We start from the raw sequence: 22,849 nt of genomic DNA, 5'->3' as shown, positions 1-22,849 counted from the left end.
CTTCCCTCAGTTGTACTTAAATTTAAAATGCATTTAGAAAATGACTCCATCGCTTGTACACAGCTTCGGTCTCCATCACTGTTGATCCATAAAGACTCTCTGTCAAGATGACAGAAAATGCCATGTGCAGGTTACTATAGACAGTTACTGGGTCCTTTATCCCTTCCCCTGGATCTCAGACTTGATCCTCTTAAAGGATTACAGTCTGTACTTCTCTGCAGATACCTGCATCTCCAGTCGTAGAACTCCATCCCGTCCTTTATGTTCTCTTGATGCTGCTTCTTGTACTCTTTCTAGATTTAACATAAAATATTTTGAGGGTAGAAACTTGAAATCATTGAGCTCCCCTTCTTTGCAGCAAACTCCCGGTGCAAATTTGGGAATCAAATCTCTATGATTTGATCTCGACAATCATTACAACTTTCTGACTTTTTATAATGGGATAATGTGAAATACCATGGACATGATTACTGAACATTTTGAGTTAGCCATAAACACTTACGCCATGGTGGAACGTAACTAAGTGCATTTACTTATGGATATGGTATTGTGCATGTGGGCATTGTGTTATACACAAGTTATTGATCACAGCTTGATATAATGAGAAATGTGCAATGTGGGTAGAAATAAGTGAAATATGAGCAGGAGGATGTGCTGTGCGTTCTCTTTTACTTCTGTGAGTGTGGGGAAGGTAGGGGGGTCTTGCCTGAGGTTTATCGGATGTTTATTGAACACATTTGGATAAGATAGTGTATGCTTATGTTTTATGCATGTTTATTGTGTTTATGTGCAATGTGTGGCCATTTTTTTTGTTCTCTCGACTGCCCAAGACGAATTTCTCCCATAGAAGACAATACATATCTTGTCTTATCTTACTTAACTCCAGCTTGACCAGATGCAACATTAAAGTGATGAAAATATTAATGCATCAATAATTATTATCCAATAATACAATATATTCTGAAATGGGCCATTCTGAATGAGTACTTTTACCTTTTGATGCTTTAAAATGCTTTAAGATTAGGCTTTGCAATCACACTTAGCACACACATTAACCGTAGTCTTGTCTGCAGGCTATTACGAATAGTCTGTTACCTTTTAAAACTTTATTTTCTCATGTAAATTGGCTAATTTTCACGTGAGTTTGAATTGAATGAACCTTAAATGCGTATGATTTTAAAACTAGGATTAGGTTCTGTGTTTTGTTTTGTTTCAAGGCAAATAAAACTACATTGTGGAAAAGAAGAATCATCATATACTGTAGGCATGGTGGAGCTGAATGAGGGACTAAAGTAAATGGGAGCACAGTGTATAAAGGTAAGAGGTTTTCTCAGTGCTCACCTGACGGTCCTGCAGCATTAACCCACTTCCAGAGTCGCTCTAATCTAACACCAGAGTAGGTAGATTATTGGCAAGTCACTTAAAGCAACTCTGCTTTTCCTCAAGCTAGTTTCTTCCAAATAAGAGCATTTGTTTTACAGTCACAGGGGACATTTATCTGCATTAAGTAACCTACTTTTACTTTCTTCCAAACTTCTAAATTAGGCAAGATATGGCGATTTGTTTATATAGCACATTTCAGACACAAAGGCAAATCAAAGTGCTTTACATAAACATAAAAAACATAAAATACGAGAGGGAGAGGAAAAAAGTTTTTTTAAGGACATTTTATAACTGATCATAGTTAGCCTACTTTTACCCAAGTAACATTTTCAATGCAGGACTTTGCAGAGTATTTCTTTACAGTGTACTTTAAAACTATGTTACACACTCCGGTTCGCAAAATTACATTGACATATGCAAATTACGAATCCCACTATGGCCACGCCAAGACCTGCCCTACAAGCAGCTCAATTGATTGTGGTTAGGTTAAGGTTGGGATAGCCGATTGGTCAGGGGATAAGACCTGAACAAATGGGGTTACGTTACCTTGCGTTCTCATGGACGCCTGGCCAATAAATGCTATTGAAGGGCGGGTCTTGGCGTGGGATTCGTAATATTGCCTCCGTTCAGTAGGTGGCGCAATGTTTCTGTAATTTGAAAAAAAATGTTCGCAGAGTAAAATGAGTAAAACGGAGAGGACGGAGAACTGTAGAAGAAGAATACATTTTTCCCCTTCCTGGGTTAGCAAAAGGTAAACAAACACGCGATTATGACATTGAAATATATTTTTAAAATTTCAGCGGGTTTACATCACTGTCTACGCCGCACACGTTAGTTCGTCAGCCAGTGAAACACTTCATACAACCCCGCTCTTAACAGAAAGCCAATGTAAATGTCCGTGGCTGCGTGAGGGAACGCGTAGAGAACACGAGGTAAAACTGCGTTCATATTACTTCTAATTTAATTCTTTAGTGAATATTGTCGAGCTTCTTTTTTATCAAAACGTGGCGTATTATGTTAGACGAATGATTGTGAGCCGCTTTCTCGTTCGGCATGCATTAATCAGATACACCAAACATCACTTATTTTAGGATACATTTAACCTCTATTAATTGTTTTACGAGTTCGTCAGTGTCAACCTGCGTTAGCTAACGATAACCTTATCTTCTTACAATAACGTTTGAAGTTAACTTGCTTGTGTTACTACGGGGCTCGATGGTGGTCATGTTGCTAATTATAAGGTAGCATTTAATTAAGACATAGAGCTGCTTAATTGAACGAATTTACCAATAGACCCTGGTCATTTTAAAAAAAAAAGTCTCCGTGTATAATTTGTTTCATTTTCAACCAGAATATGGTGGCATTATATGTCAACGAAATTGTTACTTTGTACGTTATACTATGTGTTATTGCAATACTGCAGATGTAATGAAAGATGTTTGCAAACATTTGTCTTTTTATATATATATATATATATATATTTACAATTTGTGTCACACCGATATAATTCTATCTAATATAAAACAACTGCAATAGTATAGTAAAGAAAATTATCAGCAAGTAGTGCTACAATTTGTTCTGATATATTTAAATCTGAAATCATGAAAAGAACCTCCCTCCATAAAATGAAATGTTTAAAATGGGCTTCTCATGTCATTACTACTACCAAACCAAGACCCCACACTGTTTAACTTTTGACTGCTTTTCATTACAGTTGTAGCCCTGTCTTGTCTCTTTCTACAGGATGGCTTTTCTACGTGTGCGACTATGCACTCGACACATAACCACAGGTCTTCAAGCCTGTGGTTATGCAACACTCAGTAAAGCATCCAGACCCCAGGACAAAAGCAGCACTGGTCCAGTTTTTCAGTATGTCGGCCAGCACAAAAAGCCCAACTACAAAGTGTTCGTTTGGGGCTTCAGCTTCACCGGAGCTCTGGGTATCCCCAGCTTTGTGGTGCCGGACAGCGGCAGGAAGAAGCCCCGCAAATATCAGCTCACTCCTTACCGACTGGAGACTGCAGAGCAGGTGAAATCCGCTTTATTGAGTTTCATATAGAGCCCCACGGTTTTGGCTCTTGATAATAAACAATGCATGTCAGTAAATGGTGTTAAACGTTTGATGCATATTGGATTTCTGGTCGAAACAGGAGCCCAAGGTTTTCATTTTCCATTTTAGCACAGAAGACCATTAGTATGACTAGGTGTGGGACGTGTAACTTATTTTAAGACTGAACTCACGAGCTGTGCTGCTTCTGTTGTAGATCTCTTCTGCTGCTTGTGGCTACGGCTTCACTCTCATCGCCTCGCCGACCAAAGATGTGATCAAGCTGTGGGGCATGGGCCTGAACAAGGACTCTCAGCTGGGCTTCCAACGCACGCAACACAGCCGCCGTAAGACAAAACCCGAAATACTGCATGCCCTCCATTCTGCTTCCACACCCAGCATCACCAGCTCTGTGAAGTGTTTGAGTGTCTTTTAACGCAATGTTTGTGCTGTTTGTGCTTTACATTTTTTTTTTTTTTTTTTTTTTTAGAAAAATAGCTCTACAAACCAACTTTAAAAATACATGCTACTTTCAGATATAAGTCAGAACTTTGGAGTCTCAACTTGCTAGGAGGAATAATACTGTAAAATAAAATAGCTCTTTAAGTCAGGAAGCTGGCAACATCATAGTAGGAGTTTAAATGAAATGACTGCCCTGCTGAAAATCCAATAAAGGTGTTTTTTTAGATACTTTAATCTGTTGGTACCCTAAATATATCTTTGAGAATAACCACATGAATAATATCAGTGCAGCATGCAATCTGCCTTACATCGCTATCTTTTCTGATGCCCTGTCTCTGTAGATCAGAGCTATGACTATGTGTTGGAGCCCTCCCCGGTGGCTCTGCCTCTCGTCGAGCCTCTGCAGACCAAAGTGGTTCAGGTTGCCTGTGGCCGTGCTCACTCTCTGATCCTCACAGACCAGGAGGGAGGTAAGAGACTCGCACCTCCTGCGCCAGCATGAAGCCAAAACCCACAGTTAACTGCCCTACACATTTTTTCAACATCAGACTAGAATTAGCTATAAATCACTGAAGGCTTTTTAAAGAAGACGTTGCAGCCGAGTCTCTCTGTTTTTTCTTTCTCTTGAAGTTTTCAGTATGGGCAACAATGCATATGGCCAGTGTGGAAGACGGATAGTTGAAGATGAAGTTTACAGGTTTGTCCTGAAACACTTTGCACACACAAACAGAACTCTGTTGCTGCAAATATTTCAAGATCATTTTACTCTATTTTGATATTAAACTGAGGTGTTTTCATGTCAGTGGGAAACATTTTCAGTCTGATTTGTTGCTTTTGTGAAATGCTCCATTTTTAGAGAAAAATTCTGATTTAAATTTTGGGTTTGAATTTGGTACCTCTTTAGTTTTGGCCATCGTTTTTATCTGATTATTATATCTGAGCCACTTTATTTGAAGGTAAAACTAAAAGTGAGCACATTCAAAGTGCCGGTAATAATCCGTCATTGCACAGGCGTGCAAACTGTAATGCCATGTTCACATCTTATATCCCATAATGTTTAGGGATGCGAAAGATTCCCATGTTTACGACATGCAAGCGTTCACATCATCGGACAACTGAAGACAGCTTGCAGAGTCATGGAACTCTTAAAAAAGTACTGTGCATAGAGCACTATATTCATTAAATTAGCGTTTAATTACCATAACGATGGATTCTGGCTGATTGTTTGCTTTTTTAGACACCTTAGTATACTTTAGCACCAAGTCAGATATATTGGACCCAGTTGTACAGTAATTTGTATTCTCTTCAAAATAATTGTAACTAATTAACCTGGGAATTTGTTTAAAACCTGTGTGAGCGACTGCTATTGCTTCTTTTTAGCAATGTCACCACAATTCCAGGTTTCCGCAATTAACTTGGTGACTACAGTGTTACTATTGCTGATTATAAATGATGGCTTGCAACTGCGTGGAAGAGGGGGGGGTGGAAGGCTTGTTTCATGTGGATGCACCGACAGTTTTGTTGTCATTACTTAGAATTCCTCATGGGGGCGACAGAAACTACACACTATAGGTTTAACTGTGTTTTATAATGTGTTTCTCCCCTTAAAAAACCAGTCCAATCCATAATCTCTCAGTCTGATAATGTTTTCAGTTAAGACCATTGTTTAAATGTCCAAATACTTGAACATAAAGGTTGACCTCGGGAACTTAGCTACTCCCCGAAGTTTGAACTTGTATGTGTACATTTTAAAGGCACCCTACTCTACCTGTTATAAAAATCTTCTTGCAAAAATGCAAGCGGAAGGTTACTTAAAGGATGTCTAAGAGAGACGATGACGTGACCTCTCATGGAAGATGCTGCTGTCGTCGAGTGATGGATCACTTGTTTCTCTGTCTCATGTCCAATACAGCGGCAGTCACATCATTCACAAGATGGAAGGCTTCAGCAGCAGGGTCACCCAGGTCAGTGCAGCCTTTGTCTGAGCTGTGATGACAATATATCTCATTTCCCCTCCTGTACCAGACATTCAGGTGCACTTACACCCAGATCCAAACAGACCAGTTTAAGAAAAGCTAACTGTTCATTTAACATGTACACCTTTTTAGATGTAATTAACTCTGGTTTGGATTTTAAGTCAAATGTGTGTAGTTTATTATTTTGCATATCGATATAATGGTCTTCAAAGACCATTAAAATGGGATTTGATCACTGAAGATTCTTTTTTTTTTTTTTTTTTTCTTCAGGTTGCATGTGGACAGGATCACAGCCTTTTCCTCACTGAGACAGGAAAAGTGTTTGCATGTGGATGGGGTGCAGATGGACAGACGGGTCAGTGCACTTCACAGAAAAAAAAGTGACAATTTGTGTATCGGGCACAGACAGCCCTCTTAACCTTGAAAGCCAGATGAAAAATGTGTTTTCTGCTACAGGGAAGTTGAACAGAGCCACAGTTAAAATAACTGCTAACTACAGTATATCAAAACATTGTAAAACCGCCTCAAAATCATATGAAATTTTATTTATACGGAAACAAACCGAAAACCAAACTGGAGCAAGAAGAATTTTTGTTGCTGGTAGACTATGTACGTCAGAGAAATTGTATTAGACATACAGAAAATGAAGATGCATGGAAAGATGGAAATCAAATCCATTGCCATCTTTATATGTGTTGTTTCCACCCCTGATAAATGCAAAATAAATAAAAGGTGGTCTAACATTACGTTACACTACATTAACCAACTTAAAAGAAACTCTGGAGCTCTCTTAAATTTAAGAATAAGACGTTTTTATTAAGTTTGTGTGTAGGACTAAAAACTGAGGATGTACCTTCCAGGTCTGGGACACCACAGAGTCAGCTCCAGTCCAGTGGAGGTGGGAGGAGATCTGGCCGGGGTGGAGGTGCAGCAGATCAGCACGTATGGAGACTGCAGCCTGGCTGTGTCCACAGATGGACAGCTGTACGGATGGGGCAACTCTGAATACCTGCAGCTGGCCTCAGTCACTGAGGCCACACAGGTGAGGAGGACTAACCTCAGGGCTCGACATAAGCTATGGCCCGGGGATCTACTGGCTTTTTTATTTATTTTTTGAGCCCTGCTAACATGTCTTCACATGTCTGCAGCAGTGTTGATATAAGTGGCTGATACAACCACACAAAGACAGGAATACTACAGTAGAATGGCTTCATACTAGGGCTGGGATGATATGCTTTTGTCCCGATTCGATACTTTCACGATACATGGGTGCCGATTTGATTTGTATCGCGATTTTCATTTATTGCGATCCTAGTTGCATGTATTGCAATTCGATAGTATGGACTTTTGCGATTTTCTTTTTCTTCAACAAAAACAAAAGTTAAATAATACACTTCTAGAGACCATATAACATTAGACATTTTTAAAAACTAATTTTTTCCTAAAAAGAATGAATCACCAGTCAGTCAGTCAGTCTGACATTTATTTCATTTATAAAGAAGTACATAACATGGATTTTATGCTTTCTGTCTGTTTAGCTGGAAACAGATATGATGTAGTCGCCGTCAGCGCTACCGTGAGATAAGACAATATTTAGGTGAATCATTGGTAAAAATATAGATTTGCGGTGAGGGGGGGGATCGATTTGGAATATCATCACAAAAAAAATCATGATAGGATTTTTGATTTCTTTTTCCCCACCACCCCTACTTCATACCCTCTGAAATGTTTTGGTATCTGTACTGGGCCTCTGTAGGACTGCTCATGTGGCACAGAGTTGCTTGATGGCTCTGTTGGGTTCTGTTTCCATCTGTCAGTCACCTGTCCTGGTTGTCAAAAGGTCTGACCCACGCTGATCGGCACACAGCAGTCACTGGTTAAACACACATGATATGATGTTTGAACATTTTGAGCCAAAATCTCAAATATAAGCCTGGAAAAAATCCTTTGTCACATTTTTACACTCCAAATTCATTCAGATTAAATCCTTTGGAGAAAGGCACGCTGTCTTTATATGAATGTTATGATGGCAGTCAGAACATAATAACAGGACGTATGAGAAAATTGGTTAATGCAACATTTTGTACATTAATCTGTTTGTTTGAGCAGGTCTTGCATTTGCCCCAGTCACTGGGTGCAACAAGAGAAAGAGGGGGGGAAAAAAGCCACATACTAAATAAATAAATAATAGTATTTGGAAATACAGAGGGACCAGCAGTTACGTATCTATAAGCAACAGTTTTTCGCCGTCATTGAGCCCTTGTCTTTCCTCTTCTTTCAGATCAACTCTCCTCGACATCTTCCTCTGAAAGGCTGTGGAAAGGTGGTTCAGGCAGCATGTGGAGGCACGCAGGTGGCCATTCTTAACGGTTAGTTCACACAAATACACCCCCGAAAACACGATTCAAATGCGGACAGAGTTTGAGCATGAATAACAGAGCTGCAAATAACAGACTGCCTGCATCAAGGTTATCTTAGAAATAAAATCATTTTCTGACCTGATAGCTGTCAGAGGAGTGATTCCACACACAGCCTCTTGGTGGCATCACAGATCACAGTTTTGGGTGTCTGGCTTTTACATACTTTTAGGAAAATGTTTCTTTGACACCATGACAGGTCTACTGCCAACTGTTTGTGGTAAACATCTGTTTAAGATACGAGCTGGAGCTTTTACCTATCCAGACTTAAAGGTGCAATATGTAATATTGTATGTAATACTGGCAGCTAGCGGTTAAAATAGTTACTGCACTACCAATTCAAAATACTGGAGAGTCGTCTCCCCCGCCCCCTCCTGCCCAGACTCGAAGTTCACGGGGGTTGCCAGGCTGAGACTGCAGCATTCACAACAATGTTGCTAGATGCTTTTCTCACATAGCCAGACATTACTCCACAGCACAGCGGAGTAGCTAACGTTAGATGCTAGTCTCACATAGCCAGACATTACTCCACAGCACAGCGGAGTAGCTAACGGTAGATGCTAGTCTCACATAGCCAGACATTACTCCACAGCGGAGTAGCTAACGGTAGATGCTAGTCTCACATAGCCAGACATTACTCCACAGCACAGCGGAGTAGCTAACGGTAGATGCTAGTCTCACATAGCCAGACATTACTCCACAGCACAGCGGAGTAGCTAACGGTAGATGCTAGTCTCACATAGCCAGACATTACTCCACAGCACAGCAGAGTAGCTAACGTTAGATACTGGCTATATTCATCAGCCATAAAAGCCTGTGCTCACGCGGAGCTCTGTAAACAACTGACAGACACACTTTTTCGGCTTAAAATTACAGTATGAACCGCTAAAAACACAACAACCTCACTGTCCTGTCCACACGCCAGTCAGGCACACTTCCTCGGCTTAGAATTACAATACGAAACGCTAAAAACACCACTACCTTGCCGACGGAACACACTTCATTGGCTTAGAATTACGGCAACAATCGCTAAACGCACTGCAAACTCACAGTCCTCTCTTTCCGATTTACAGCCCCCCTCTCGTGGCTTAAAATAACTCGCCGTTGTCGGCTCCAGCCGCTAAACTACACGTTGTAAACAGCCACGGGCTGCTTGCCTGGTCCTCCGGTAACGTTAGCATGGCGGCGTTAGCCAGGACCAGTCGGGATCACTTTACTGGCTGTGTCTCAATTGTTTTTGCGAGTAACCAGCTCGGGTACTCTAGCTATATAATTCAATGTGAGTACACAAATGTTGAAATGACAAAAAATGCCCGTCCCTAGTAGCTGGGATAAATTAGCCTGAAGCTAATTCTTACCTATTCAGGAGAAAATAAGCCAACTCTGCGTCCTTTCGGGATCTAAGCTGTCTCCATCTTTCAAATACATCTCCAATATTTACCAGGGTGTTGTTACGTCTCTGGTCACGCAACTGTTAGAAACATGCCGTTTTTTTTTTTTTTTTTATGTCATGTAGAATCTATCTCCGTTGATCCTGTTCGTTTGTTTGCTGCTTTCATGGCTGTACTACCGTTACAACTGTAGCGTGCTGGGTTTACGTTTTTACAGGTATATCTGGCAACCCGGCCTGGCTGTCAAACTGGGCCGTTGATAACAACACACAGACCAAAACATAAACCTAAATTCCGTCACGGAATGTAAATTTCAAAAAGAAAATTCATAATTCATAATCATTTTGGGATTTATTACAGTACAAATATTACATATTGGACCTTTTTAATGGTGTTTTTTTACTTCCTTTATTGATGCTGTTTAAATGAAAACTGAGCGAACCAGCAGGTTGATTTCCATCTCTCTAAGGGTTGTTTATGTTACAAAGCAAGGTTTTTGTTCTTCAAGCATCTCATGGCTGGAAATCAGTCCTAACTGGCAAAAGAACTCTGAAATTGATACATTTTTGGTCCTACTTTAGGTGTAGAAGTAAAGGCATTTTATCAACTTTTCACAATGTATGCAAGATGTGGCACCATTATAAGTATTATATCATTTAGCTTACAGCAGCATTGTGATGGAAGTACATGGCTGGAAACTCACCGCCATGTCGCAATTCAATATATTAATGAAAGGTGGTGATGGCACAGTGGATATGTCACTTGTCTTTGGTGTCAGGGATACATCAACCAATGTATCCCTGAGCAAGACACTTAACCCCTAGTTGCTCCAGAGGTGTGTGACCTCTGATATGTAACAATTGTAAGTCGCTTTGGATAAAAACGTCAGCTAAATGACATGTAATGTAATAATGTAATTCTAAGCAGGTTTTAAGTATGTAGCGTGTTCACAGGAAAAGTGACTAAACGAGGTGTACTTAAAGCAGACATGACGCAATGAAAATGGAGGTGTTAAAAAAAAAAAAAAAATCAAATAAATTGTGGGTGGAGGTGAAACCTCCTAAGATCATGGAAAACAAAGTGTTTTTAAATAAGTTTTTTTTTAAGTTTCAGTTGGATGTCAATCCAACAGTAAAGTTGTATGATATTTTGGTCAACTAACTACTAAAACTCAGCCTCTGTCTCTTTTTGTTTCACCATATCGGTGTATAAATATCAGTCCCTGAATCTTTTCAGAAAAAGGAGAGGTGTTTGTGTGGGGCTATGGCATTCTTGGAAAGGGCCCAAAACTATCTGAATCCTCGATCCCGGAGGTGATTCCCTCCACGCTGTTTGGACGCTCAGAGTTCAACCCCTCAGTAGCCGTCACCAAGATCAGGTGTGGCCTCAACCATTTTGCTGCGGTGACGGGTAAGTTTGTATTGTTACCTTTTTTTGAAAGGCATAGTTCTTCCAAAAAACAATACAAATTGTAGTACTCACCTCCCTATGCTCTCTATGGTCCCAGAAAACATTTTTTATCAAATGGCGTTAAGAAGAGCACCCAACAAATGAAAGTGTAACAGTGCCAACAAATTTCAAACCGTGTCCGAACAAAAGGCAGCAAACAAGGTTATAAAACGTTTGAAAAAAATACTGTGCGGCATTATCCAAGTGTCTTGTATCCATTCGTAGGCTCATGAAAACTAATTTTGAGTCTATGCGCATGTGTGCACAAAAAATTCCTCGACTGGATTATATTCCAAAAATGCTTTGTTTAGCAATTGTTCAGCGAAAGTAGATGTGTCTGGATTTCCATGAGCCCACGAATGGCTACAAGACATATGGATAATGCTGCACGGGAATTGCAGCATTATTTATGTTTTATAACCTTTTTTGCTGTCTTTTGTTCGGACTCTGTTTGACCTGATATGCTTTCGTTTTTCGGGCGCTCTGCTCTCCTACACATCAAATCAGTATCACACCATGAAATACAAGATTTACTGATGCTACTTCACAAAATTTCTGCCTAAACTTTAAAGTACCAGCTTTATTCTCCTGAGCCTTATTTGTTTATAGCAAGGATAAAAGATGGAAACATAAAACCCATAAACTGCAAAGTCATTCTTTGTCATCCAGTCCAAAGTGCTAAAAGTGAGGCTCAAACATCTGGGGAAGCAGTTTACTGTTGATTCAGGTAATTTAGTCTGTTTATGGCATTGAAAAGAGAAGTCTGCTGCTTTTCTTGTTTTTATCTCTAAAGCAGTCTCCTTGATGCACAGTGAAGGTAAACACCTTTTAAGCCAGTTTTTATTAGTCACACTCAAATTAGGCAACAACAGTAAAAGTTAAGACAGAAGTATTGTTTCCTTGAACTGCCATTTCCTAAAATTAATGATTGTTTCTTTGGTTTTAGTTGAAATCCCTTTTTATTAAATAATTTTTTTTTAAATTCCTTAAAACCATCTAATGAGATTATATTATTGTCCATGGATCTGGTTTAGTCTGGATCCTAAATCTGGCCAGAAAATAATAATTTCTGCTAAGACTTCCTGAGGATTCCTGAAAAAAGCAAATGTAAGTTTTCTTTTTACAAACCAAACTCTTCAGATCTGTGATATATTGTTTTGCTAGGAAGTGACAGAATGAGATGTAGCTACATACATCAGTCAGAAGTAATGCGCACATGTTGTCACTGATTGAAGTCAGATTTTTAGAATTTAGACTAATTTAGTTATTACTTCCAATATGTGAGGCAGCTTTAAAAAGCAAGTCAACACTAAATCAGTTATCGAGTTTTATTCCACAGAATGTCATTCAGTGTTGATTAAAGGCCAGAACTCCAAAAGATTTGCCACAAAATCCCAAAAAAATCATAATTGGAACCTGCTGACACTCCTAAATGATCTAACAAATATTTTACTACATGTTATGGTGAAAACACTACTAAATTAAAGTTATTAATTAATTGGACCTTTTTAAAGCAGGGGTCCTCAACATTTTTTAACCAAGGACCTCTTAACTGAAAGAGAGACCCCTACTACATATATTGTATACAATTTAGCTGCATATTAAAGTAAGGTGGCCCAAATCCTTTATACATAACTTTTTTTTTTTTGCATAGAATACTAATATATATAATATTATTATAAAATAATAATTGTTGCATGATTTTATAAATCATCTTTTAATGTTAAATATACATGTGGCACAGTGAATCCTTAGGATGAACTAGATCTGTGGATGGCTACATTACCCATAGGCCAGTAAGCCTATCATCAATGGGGATTTATATTTGCTAATAGTATGTTGGATTCATGTTAAGATTTTTTAGTTTTTTAATAAAACTTTCAAAAATTAACAATAATTTGGAGGCCCACCCCTGCAGTGACTCTGAGGGACCCCCTAGGGGTCCTAGGCCCCGTGTTGAAGATCTCTGCTTTAAAGTATTGATTTTTGATTGAAGAGATTGTATTAATAAACCTCTGATTGTGTTGTCTTGTTGTGTCTACCTGCTTGCTTGTTTCTTTTAAGAGATTTTATTCACTTATTATTTTTGTTTAAATCTAATATATGTGTAATAATTGTGTTGTAATAAGAATAAGGAGTCTGAACATCAGCTATTGTTTAGACAGCACAACTTTTTTTTAGACAGTTATACTGGAATATTATGAATTCTGGTTGTTGTTGTTATCCTTTTTTTATTATATTCTACATGTCTGAAAAATCATCCCGCTAAAAGCTTTGACTTGCTTCAAACTGCAGCTGCCCTGCGTTGAGGCTCAGCAGGCGCTCAGCCTCACAGCGTGCTGATGTTTGATGGTTGCGTTGCAGATCGAGGCGAGCTCTTCGTTTGGGGGAAGAATGTGCGAGGTTGTTTGGGCATCGGGAAGAGAGACGACCAGTACTTCCCGTGGAGGGTAAGACAACACTGATTCAATATTAGTCATGCAAACAAGAGTCGACCATGCAGCTGACATGCTGTGTGGAGGAAGAAATGCACAAATTTGTAGGCATGGAATAGTAAGGTTTTTTATCTGACTTCTTCTTTCTTTAAATCCTAATAGACTGCGCGTACTGCGTAATGCATTTTATATCATCATACTTACTGTATGTGGGTGGAAAAATTGTCAAAGTTAAACATTTTTCCAGCAAATTTTTATCATCCCAAGCCCACAAGTCCTTAAAAGCTTGTAATAAAGTCATCCGAACAAAATTTTGTGTATTTGTGTATCAAAAAGAAAACATTTTTTGGGTAAAATGTGTGTGTGACGGGTCCAAAGATCTCCCTACCTGTATGTCCCTCTGTAGATATAAAAATCTGACAAAAGTCTCACAGACTTACATTTGCACATCAACTCAAGAAATTTGCTTATCGATGTTGCACACTGTGCGATCCCTGGGTCACTCACAGATGACCTTTTTTTCCACTTTCAGAGTTAGAGAGAAAATGCATGTTGCAGAAAGTTCACCTTGTTTACGTCAATTAACGTGGCTAGTAAAACTGAATTGAACCAAAGAGTGATAAGAACAATCTAAGCTTTTACTCCCATCTTCTCCTCTAAGCCGTGTGTGCTTTTCATCAGGTGACTGTGCCTGGTCAAGTGGTGGACGTAGCGTGTGGCGTCGACCACATGGTGGCGCTGGTGAAGTCCCTGCTGTGAGCTTCTGTGTTCCTGCAGCAGTGGATGAAAGGCTGGATGTTTTGGCCGAGCCTCCCGCTGACCCCCGGGCGCCTCGGGAAGCCGACTGGTGGCTGCGCTGGAGTCTCGAAGCCAGCTGCTCTCCACAGGCGGCGAGCACCCTTCGCCCGGTGGTGACGTCAAGCCAAGTGCACAGCGGTTGGTTCTGCCGAAAACGGTCACTGAAGCAGCTCACTTTACCCTGCATGTGGGTCATCTGGGAAAGGCATCAAAGGATGGATTTTGTTTTCTTACAACTAGAGCTGAAACGGTCAATTGATTAAGCCAAGCAAAACAGTGGAAAAAAAAAATGTGAGTAAATCTCTGGGTGCTGCTTCTCCAGTGTGAGTTTTTGCTGCTTTTCTGTGTTTTATGTACCGGTAATTAAAAACGGAATGTTTTCAGTTTGGTCCGACAAAACAAGACCTTTTTAAACAAGACTCAGTTGCAGCTCTAATTACACTATTACTTTGTTTTGGCCATCATTTCTATAGTAATTACTTTAGCGTGTCCCATTTAACATAACTGATTGAAATGATAGCCAAAACTAAGGAAATAAGACCCAGGTCCAAGCTTCCTACAAGAAATCACAGTCAGCGTTTACAGTAGGTCGGTAATACTGTAAAATGTCATGTTTTCATTTGCCACTAAACAAAAAAATGACAGAAAAAATTGTCAGCAATCTCGGTTCCCATTGGCTATTAGTCTGATAACTATTTAGCCTCTGGGGGCAACAGACAATATTTTGGGTGTACTGTAGCCAGCGGTTATTCGGGCCAAGACTTCTATTCCGTGCAACGGGCATTGTTTACAGTCAGAGTCGATACTCTTTGTAGGGGTTTTAGGTCCAGACAATATTTCGATTTAAGGGTTTCATATGAATTCAGATGAATAAATAAAAGGTATATTGCTGTCGGACAATAGCCGATGGGTTCCGAGATTGTGATTCAGCCAATGTGTTCCGCCTCTTTTACTCTCCACACCAACTGTTTACCTGCATGCAATCAAAGCCTGCTCAAACCCGATTAGTCAAAATATTACTCGGACTACAAACGGAAACCGGAACCAAACCGATATCTGCATTCATATGCAGATATCTGTTTATAGAGATTATGTGGGCAGTGAATGAAGTGACTCAGACTCTTGTGGTTTTGGGATGATCTCAAACAATATGTTATGGCACTCTGCAGGCCAGTGAAATGTTTGTGAAACATCATACCATTTGTAAAAGCGAGTGACTGCAAAACGATCCACAAAAAAAGATGATCTCGCTGCCAAGTGCACATAGAGGTGAGGGTGGGGAATCAATCTCAAAACGTAAACACGTGTGTCATCCGTGTATGTTGTGCATATAGTGTTTTATGTCACGTGCCGTTCTCCCAGTCTGAAAAAGTGGGTTCATCCTCAAATACATCCAGTGTTAAATTTCCATTAACCCTCTGAGGACAAAAGAGGGTATACATGTGTATAGTAGTAGGCCACAGCAGGTGTATGTACTGTATGTATGTCTGTGACTTGAGTGAATTTAGTCCTTAGTTGTCAAAGCTTCAAAACCCACTCGGGATTCATTCTGCAGACAGAGAATTTGACACTGACAAATGTATCGCTGTTTGACAACACTCATACTCAAAAAGCGAAATTACAAAATTTTATTTTAGATATTTATTTACTATTTTCTTCATATATTACGCTACTTCTGTGAACCAAAGACTTTTGAAAACTAATTTCAAGCACCAAAATAGTGTAGGTGTGTTTTCACAAGAGATTAGAGAAATATTTCCGCTTTAGGGCCAAATGATCTCTTACACATTGCTCTGGAACAATTGTGGGCGTCACCATACAGACAGCTGAGTTTGTTTTTGATATGAAACACACGGGGATCCGGTTATATGCAGAAAACCTTTTAAAAGGAGAATTCAAGTAGATATCTTAAAATGCCCTTAGACCTCAGAGGGTTAAATACACAAGATGCAATGGAGAAAATGACTTAATATACTATATCAAAATAAATATTTTTTTATTTACCACAGTAGTTGTGTGTTGATCAATACGGAAATCAGGTTAAGGTAACAATTTTATATATGATGATAAAGATGTATTTTACGGGTTTGAAATTCCTAATGATGTCCTCAAAAGTTTCCTGGAAGGGATTGTGCAATTTGGCACTAATTAGAAGTGAAGTAGAGACTGTGTTTAGTTGGTACACTTCCAATTACAGTACTAAAAATGATCAAATAATGCTGTCAAACAGTAACTCATTTTCAAAACAGTCTGCGGCGGTCATTTCCCCAAATTTATACAAATGCCAATGAGAAAAAGTACAGCTAATGAAAGCTTATGTAATGTATTCAACATGCTGTATTGCTGTAAACAGAGTATGATTTAATGTCTTAAGACTGCAGTTAATCCTGCATTTATACTTCTTCACTGCATCATCTTACTTTCTGTTTCCTATCAACCACAGAGTTTTTTTTATAAAAAGACATCATCCCTTTATTAATGTATCCCTTCCTCATCTAAAACACAGAAAGCTACGGTAATTGACACTTGTGTAACACAAAGTCAGTACACTGAAACCGTGGTCAAAATAATAGGAATGCGTTATTCATCAAACTTTCCGCCACTGCCACACATTTTATGGTGATGATGAAGCCATCAGCACTATTCTATTTCAATACTGCTCACCAGGCTAATGATGTGAAAATATGCATACACTTGAAAACCCATTTTGCATTGATTCAGTGATCTATACGGTTAACGAGCGTTGAGCTGCTCTTACGTGGTGGCTGTATTCTGAGGACTGCGCTTGTGATTTAGTGTTTTGCACTCTGTATGCAAGGACAGCATTTTGTGTTTACAAATAAGAATTTGGCTATTTTCATGCAAGAGTTGCTGCACAATAAAACTACCAAAGCAATCTTAAAATACTGTAACTAATACTAATTAGGAATTATTATAAATGCTCCAACTTAGTCTTTTAATCAGTGCAACGACAAGTCTGTTGACCAACTAGAAATGTGCAGTTTGTCTACAGACAATCCTACAAATCTAATAATAAATGAATGATGAATGAAGATTTGGATTCAAATAAACCCACACTTTTTTCCTCCTATTAATACCAAATTACATAGTTCTTTACAGTAACATTTAAGAAATGATTTGGAAATAACCGATTATCTGTTTGGATTAAACTTTGCAGCTATGTGAAGCTGATCTTGACTGTAACCTTGACTATAATTTAGTGATATTAACCGCTGACTGTAGCAGCTGAGGGACAGTTTCCTTCTTACAGTAGAGTAAATTTGGCTGAAGTTGGTACAATCACCCCCCCGGTACTGTCTGTTGCTGAGCTCTCCCCCCTCCCCGAGTTCCTGCATTCTGGGGCCATTCATCATTGTGACAACTAGGGGGAGGGGGCCCTCAGAGAATATGGAAATGTATTTATGACAAAACTACTGAGTGAGCATAAAACATACAACCTGTGATCCATCTGTGAAGCAGGATGTGAATATACACGGACAATTTATGTACAAAACCTGATTTTATTCACAATTTATCTCCAGCTGTTTTGTCACATTTTGAGCCCTGGAAGAAGTATCCAGAACCTTCCTTAAGTAAAAGCATGTAAGTACAGTGGGGGAAATAAGTATTTGACCCCTTGCTGATTTTGCAGGTTTGCCCACTTACAAAGAATGCAAAAATCTACAATTTTAATCATATGTACATTCTAACAGTGAAAGACAGAATCCCAAAGAAAATTTAAGAAAATCACATCATATGAATTTATTAAAATTGATAACCATCTGATGAGGAAAAACAAGTATTTGACCCCCTGGACAAACAGCATGTTAATATTTTGTAGAAAAGCCATTATTTGCCAGGACAGATGTCAAACGGTTTTTATAGTTGGTGACAAGGTTTGTGCACATTTCGGCAGGGATGTTGGCCCCTCCTCCTGCAGACAGCCTCCAAATCATTCAGGTTCCGAGGTTGTCGCCTGGCAACTCAATTTTAAGCTCCCTCCAAAGATTTTCAATTGGATTCAGGTCTGGAGACTGGCTAGGCCACTCCAGAACCTTGATGTGCTTCTTCTTCAGCCACTCTTTTGTTGCTTTGGCGATGTGCTTAGGGTCGTTGTGGTGCTGAAACACCCATCCTCGACCCATCTTCAGCTCTCTCACTGAGGGAAGGAGATGTCGGTCCAGAATTCCACGATACATGGCCCCGTCCATCCTCCCCTCAATACGATGGAGTTGTCCCGTCCCCTTGGCTGAAAAGCACCCCCAAAGCATGATGTTGCCACCACCATGCTTGACGGTGGGGATGGTGTTCTTTGGGTTGTACTCTGTGTTCTTTGCCCTCCAAACACGACGAGTTGAGTTGAGGCCAAAAAGTTCTATTTTGGTCTCATCTGACCACATCACCTTCTTCCAGGCCTCTTCTGAGTCGTCCAGGTGGTGAATGGCGAACTTCATGCGGGCCTGTACATGTTTCTTCTTGAGCAGGGGGACCTTGCGTGCGCTGCAGGATTTCAATCCATGACGGCGTAGTGTGTTACCAACCGTTTCTTTTTGTAACTGTGGTCCCAGCTGCCTTCAGTTGATTCATCAGTTCCCCCTTGTGGTTTTGGGATGATTCCTCACCGTTCGCATGATCAGGGACACCCCACGAGGCAAGATCTTGTGTGGAGGCCCAGACCGAGGGAGGTTGGCGGTGGTGTGGTGCTTCTACCATTTCCTGATAACTGCACCGACAGTTGATCTTTTCTCTCCAAGTTGCTTTCCGATTCTCTTGTAGCCCATCCCAGCCTTGTGCAGATCAACAATCTTGTCCCTGATGTCCGTAGAAAGCTCTTTGGTCTTGCCCATGGTGGTGATGTTGGATGCTGGTTGTTTGGGTGTTGACAGGTGTCTTTTATACAGTTAACGAGGTGAGGCAGGTGTATTTGATGTAGATAATTGGTTCGGATTGGGGCTGTGTCTTAAAGAAAGACTAACTGGCTTGTAGGAGCCAGAATACTTGCTGTTTGTCCAGGGGGTCAAATACTTGTTTTTCCTCATCAGATGTTTATCAATTTTAATAAATTCATATGATGTGATTTTCTGGAATTTTCTTTGGGATTCGGTCTTTCCCTGTTAGAATGTACATATGATTAAAATTGTAGATTTTTGCATTCTTTGTAAGTGGGCAAACCTGCAAAATCAGCAAGGGGTCAAATACTTATTTCCCCCACTGTATTATCAGCAGTGAAAGTACTTTGTGCAGTAAAATGTTCCCGGTCAGTGTTTCTCGATTAATATTACTGTTGCATTAATGTGTACGTTGCATTTTCCTGCTTCAGATGTTTAAGGTTGTGCATAGCGTCGCCGTCCTGTGAGAACCACGTTTCTCTTAAAAAGTCAACTTTTTGTGACGTTAGAAAAACAGCCCTGTTTTCAGCTTTGTGACGATGACTTCCAGCTGATCCAAGAGGATTTTTAAAAACTTTATTTAGCTTAAGAAGTATGACAATTTCCTCGACACATGAAGGAACACTTCATCTTTCAGTTTATCACAAACATTCAACATCAACACATCTGAACAGGACGGGGATGGAAAAACTGTCATCTATAAGAAACTAAAGCTGTCAGACAAATTTAGTGAAGTAAAAAGTATAGTACCTTATTTACCTCTGTGATGTGTTGGAATAGAAGTAGTACCTCAGCTTTGTCCTTCGCTGCTAAATGCTCCACTATGTTCACCAGCTAGTCTGCTGTTTGGTGCTGAGCAGGTGGGCAGATGTACTGTACACTAGCTATTAGCTAAAACTTCCTTTTCCGGCTATGAGAGCTGTGAGAGTGAACCAAAACGAGTTGAGGGCCGGACAGCTAAAAGCTCTGTGAAGCAGAGTGGAGCTGCAGATTTAGATGAGGATTCTCGGTAGTTTAATCGCCAGTAAGTGGACCTTGAGTTGGGACTACTGTCAAGGTTAATGAATGTGGGCGTTCCAGACAACCGCACAGCTTCATGTTTCAGGTAAACATGGCTGGAAAGGTTGAGCTTCAACACCAAGAAATCCTGTAAGGTGACACCAGTAAACTGTGTGGTAGGAAAATGTGCTGTTGATATCCGGCTTTGTCTGGGTGAAGTGCTGACTCACTGCTGTTTATACCTGACTCATAAAGTTTTGATTTGTCATGTCTGTGGGTGGAGGTTTCCCACCAGTGGCCTCGCAACTCAACAGAATGTTGAGTCGATGGAGCAGGGCAAAATTAACATTTCAATTAGCAGTGATGAGATGTTCTTGTGTTTGTTTCTACTTGTTACTTTAATTGCAGTGAGTGGGACTGAGGGGGACACAAAACTAAAGACTACGAGAATATTTTACACAAGTAACGGTAAAACTACTTGTGTAAAAATTTACTCAAAAGTAATAAGTAGGTTGGTACTCGTTTTTAAACAAAAACGCATTCCTTTCCTATAGACTGACACGAGCCTGTACATACAACTGATTACCTAATTAGAAAGCAGTGGTGATGTTTCTGTGTTGAGTAATTTTAATACTCTGATACTTTAATACTCCTGATGATACTTAACATACTTTTGTAATATTTTTAATGCAGGACTTTTACTTGTAATACAGTCCTTCCAGAGTTTTTTTTGTGATTATTGCGGGCAAAAATCCTTGATTATGCGGCACATTTTTCTTAAAAAATGCGATTGGATTATGCAGGATATTTATGCAATTTTATGTGATGAAATTGCGGGAACTTGCAAAAACTGCGGTTTGATGAAAAAGAGAAAAAGCAGTGATTTCCCCAACACTCTGCTTTTCGATGATTCAAAAATGATTCTTTCACGTCGCGTAATTACATCACTTCATAATGTTCCCATGGGAAAAGGGGAAAATGGCTGCTCTTGTGTGAAGTAAACGCAACATTTTTCATCTTTCTGCTCAGACATACAGTACAGGCCAAAAGTTTGGACACACCTTCTCATTCAATGTGTTTCCTTTTTATTTTCATGACTATTTACATTGTAGATTCTCACTGAAGGCATCAAAACTATGAATGAACACATATGGAATTATGTACTTAACAAAAGAAGTGTGAAATAACTGAAAACATGTCTTATATTTTAGATTCTTCAAAGTAGCCACCCTTTGCTTTTTTATTAATAAGGGGCAAAATTCCACTAATTAACCCTGACAAAGCACACCTGTGAAGTGAAAACCATTTCAGGTGACTACCTCATGAAGCTCATTGAGAGAACACCAAGGGTTTGCATAGTTATCAAAAAAAGCAAAGGGTGGCTACTTTGAAGAATCTAAAATATAAGACATGTTTTCAGTTATTTCACGCTTTTTTTTTAAGTACATAATTCCATATGTGTTCATTCATAGTTTTGATGACTTCAGTGAGAATCTACAATGTTAATAGTCATGAAAATAAAGAAACGCATTGAATGAGAAGGTGTGTCCAAACTTTTGGCCTGTACTGTATCTGACTTCTTTGCAACGAAAATGCGGGGATTATGAAATCAGGCAATGTATGCGGCGAAAGTGCGGCGTATTTGAAAAAATGCGGCCCCCGCACAAATATGCGGACTGGCTGATTATGCATTGAATTATGCTATTGCATAATTGCGTTTTTCTGGAGGGACTGGTAATAAACAATTTTTTACAGTGTGGTATTAGTACTTTTACTTAAAGGTGCTATAAACGATTTCACACGCTTTTTAGGCTACAACATTTTTTGTCACACACAGCAAACATCTCCTCACTATCCACTAGCTGCCTGTCTGCTGAACACACTAAAAAAAAAAAACACTGTCTCTCTAGACAGCCCAGGCTCCACAAACGGCAACAAAAACAAACTGCACCAACCTGCACCATGAAAGATACACAAACAATGTTCCAGCCAATAACCGACAAGAATGAGTTGGGGGGTTGGGGTTGGGGGGTTAGTGTGCAGAGGGGAGGGGGAGGGGACGGGATGAGGAGGAGGGAGGGGCAAGCTAGTCTTGTTTTGTTTGAAAATACTTTGAATGTCAACAAGAAGTGACGTCACCCAACATCGCTTAGAGCACCTTTAAGTGAAGGATCTGTTGTGTTTTGTGTAGCGATGCTGTGATGCTGTGTGGAGAGGAAAGCCGCTTGACACTGTACGTGATCATAAAGGTTTTATTACACCAAGTTTCCAGCATCAATGACGAGTCCTGCAGAACCCGGAGAATACAAAAGCCAATATACACTCTGTCTTGCTGCAGCAAGAACATGGTTTATAAGGGGTACGTTTAGGTAACATATTAGAGTAAACAGTTTGTGAGTTGGCAAGTAAAGGTCTGAGTCCCTTTGAGGTCAGCGTCTCTTTGAGGGGGGCCTCCAACACTACACATAAAATCATTGATCCCACTCTGTCACCTAATCACAGAATCAAATAGGACACCCTCTTCAAAACATCACTCTGCTGAGAGGAAAATCATTGAACTTACATCCCTAACACAGTGCTCATTATTTCTCAGCATATTTGAG

The 22,849-nt window shown here is 39.7% G+C and overlaps 1 protein-coding gene across 5 annotated transcripts; it reads left to right on the top strand.

The window, feature by feature from the left end:
* Positions 1-2,020: 2,020 nt before the first annotated feature.
* rcc1l (RCC1 like) lies at positions 2,021-14,677 on the top strand. 5 transcript variants are annotated; one of them, XM_028596007.1, is made up of 12 exons: positions 2,021-2,134; positions 3,127-3,412; positions 3,648-3,777; positions 4,234-4,362; positions 4,523-4,589; positions 5,805-5,856; positions 6,139-6,223; positions 6,729-6,910; positions 8,150-8,237; positions 10,913-11,054; positions 13,490-13,575; positions 14,242-14,677. In XM_028596007.1, exons 1-12 carry the CDS (start codon positions 2,064-2,066, stop codon positions 14,619-14,621), a joined length of 1,698 nt encoding a protein of 565 aa, XP_028451808.1. In that variant the 5' UTR covers positions 2,021-2,063; the 3' UTR covers positions 14,622-14,677. The 5 variants fall into 5 exon arrangements, with proteins under 5 accessions (XP_028451808.1, XP_028451812.1, XP_028451810.1 ...); XM_028596011.1 differs by having other exon boundaries at positions 2,022-2,134; positions 10,913-11,086; positions 14,242-14,412; XM_028596009.1 differs by having other exon boundaries at positions 2,046-2,134; positions 3,104-3,412.
* Positions 14,678-22,849: the final 8,172 nt, after the last annotated feature.

The sequence above is a fragment of the Perca flavescens genome, chromosome 13 (assembly GCF_004354835.1).
Source record: "Perca flavescens isolate YP-PL-M2 chromosome 13, PFLA_1.0, whole genome shotgun sequence".
NCBI lineage: Eukaryota > Metazoa > Chordata > Actinopteri > Perciformes > Percidae > Perca > Perca flavescens.
Note: the sequence above shows the minus strand (reverse complement) of the source record. Positions and strands in the feature narration are given on the sequence as shown.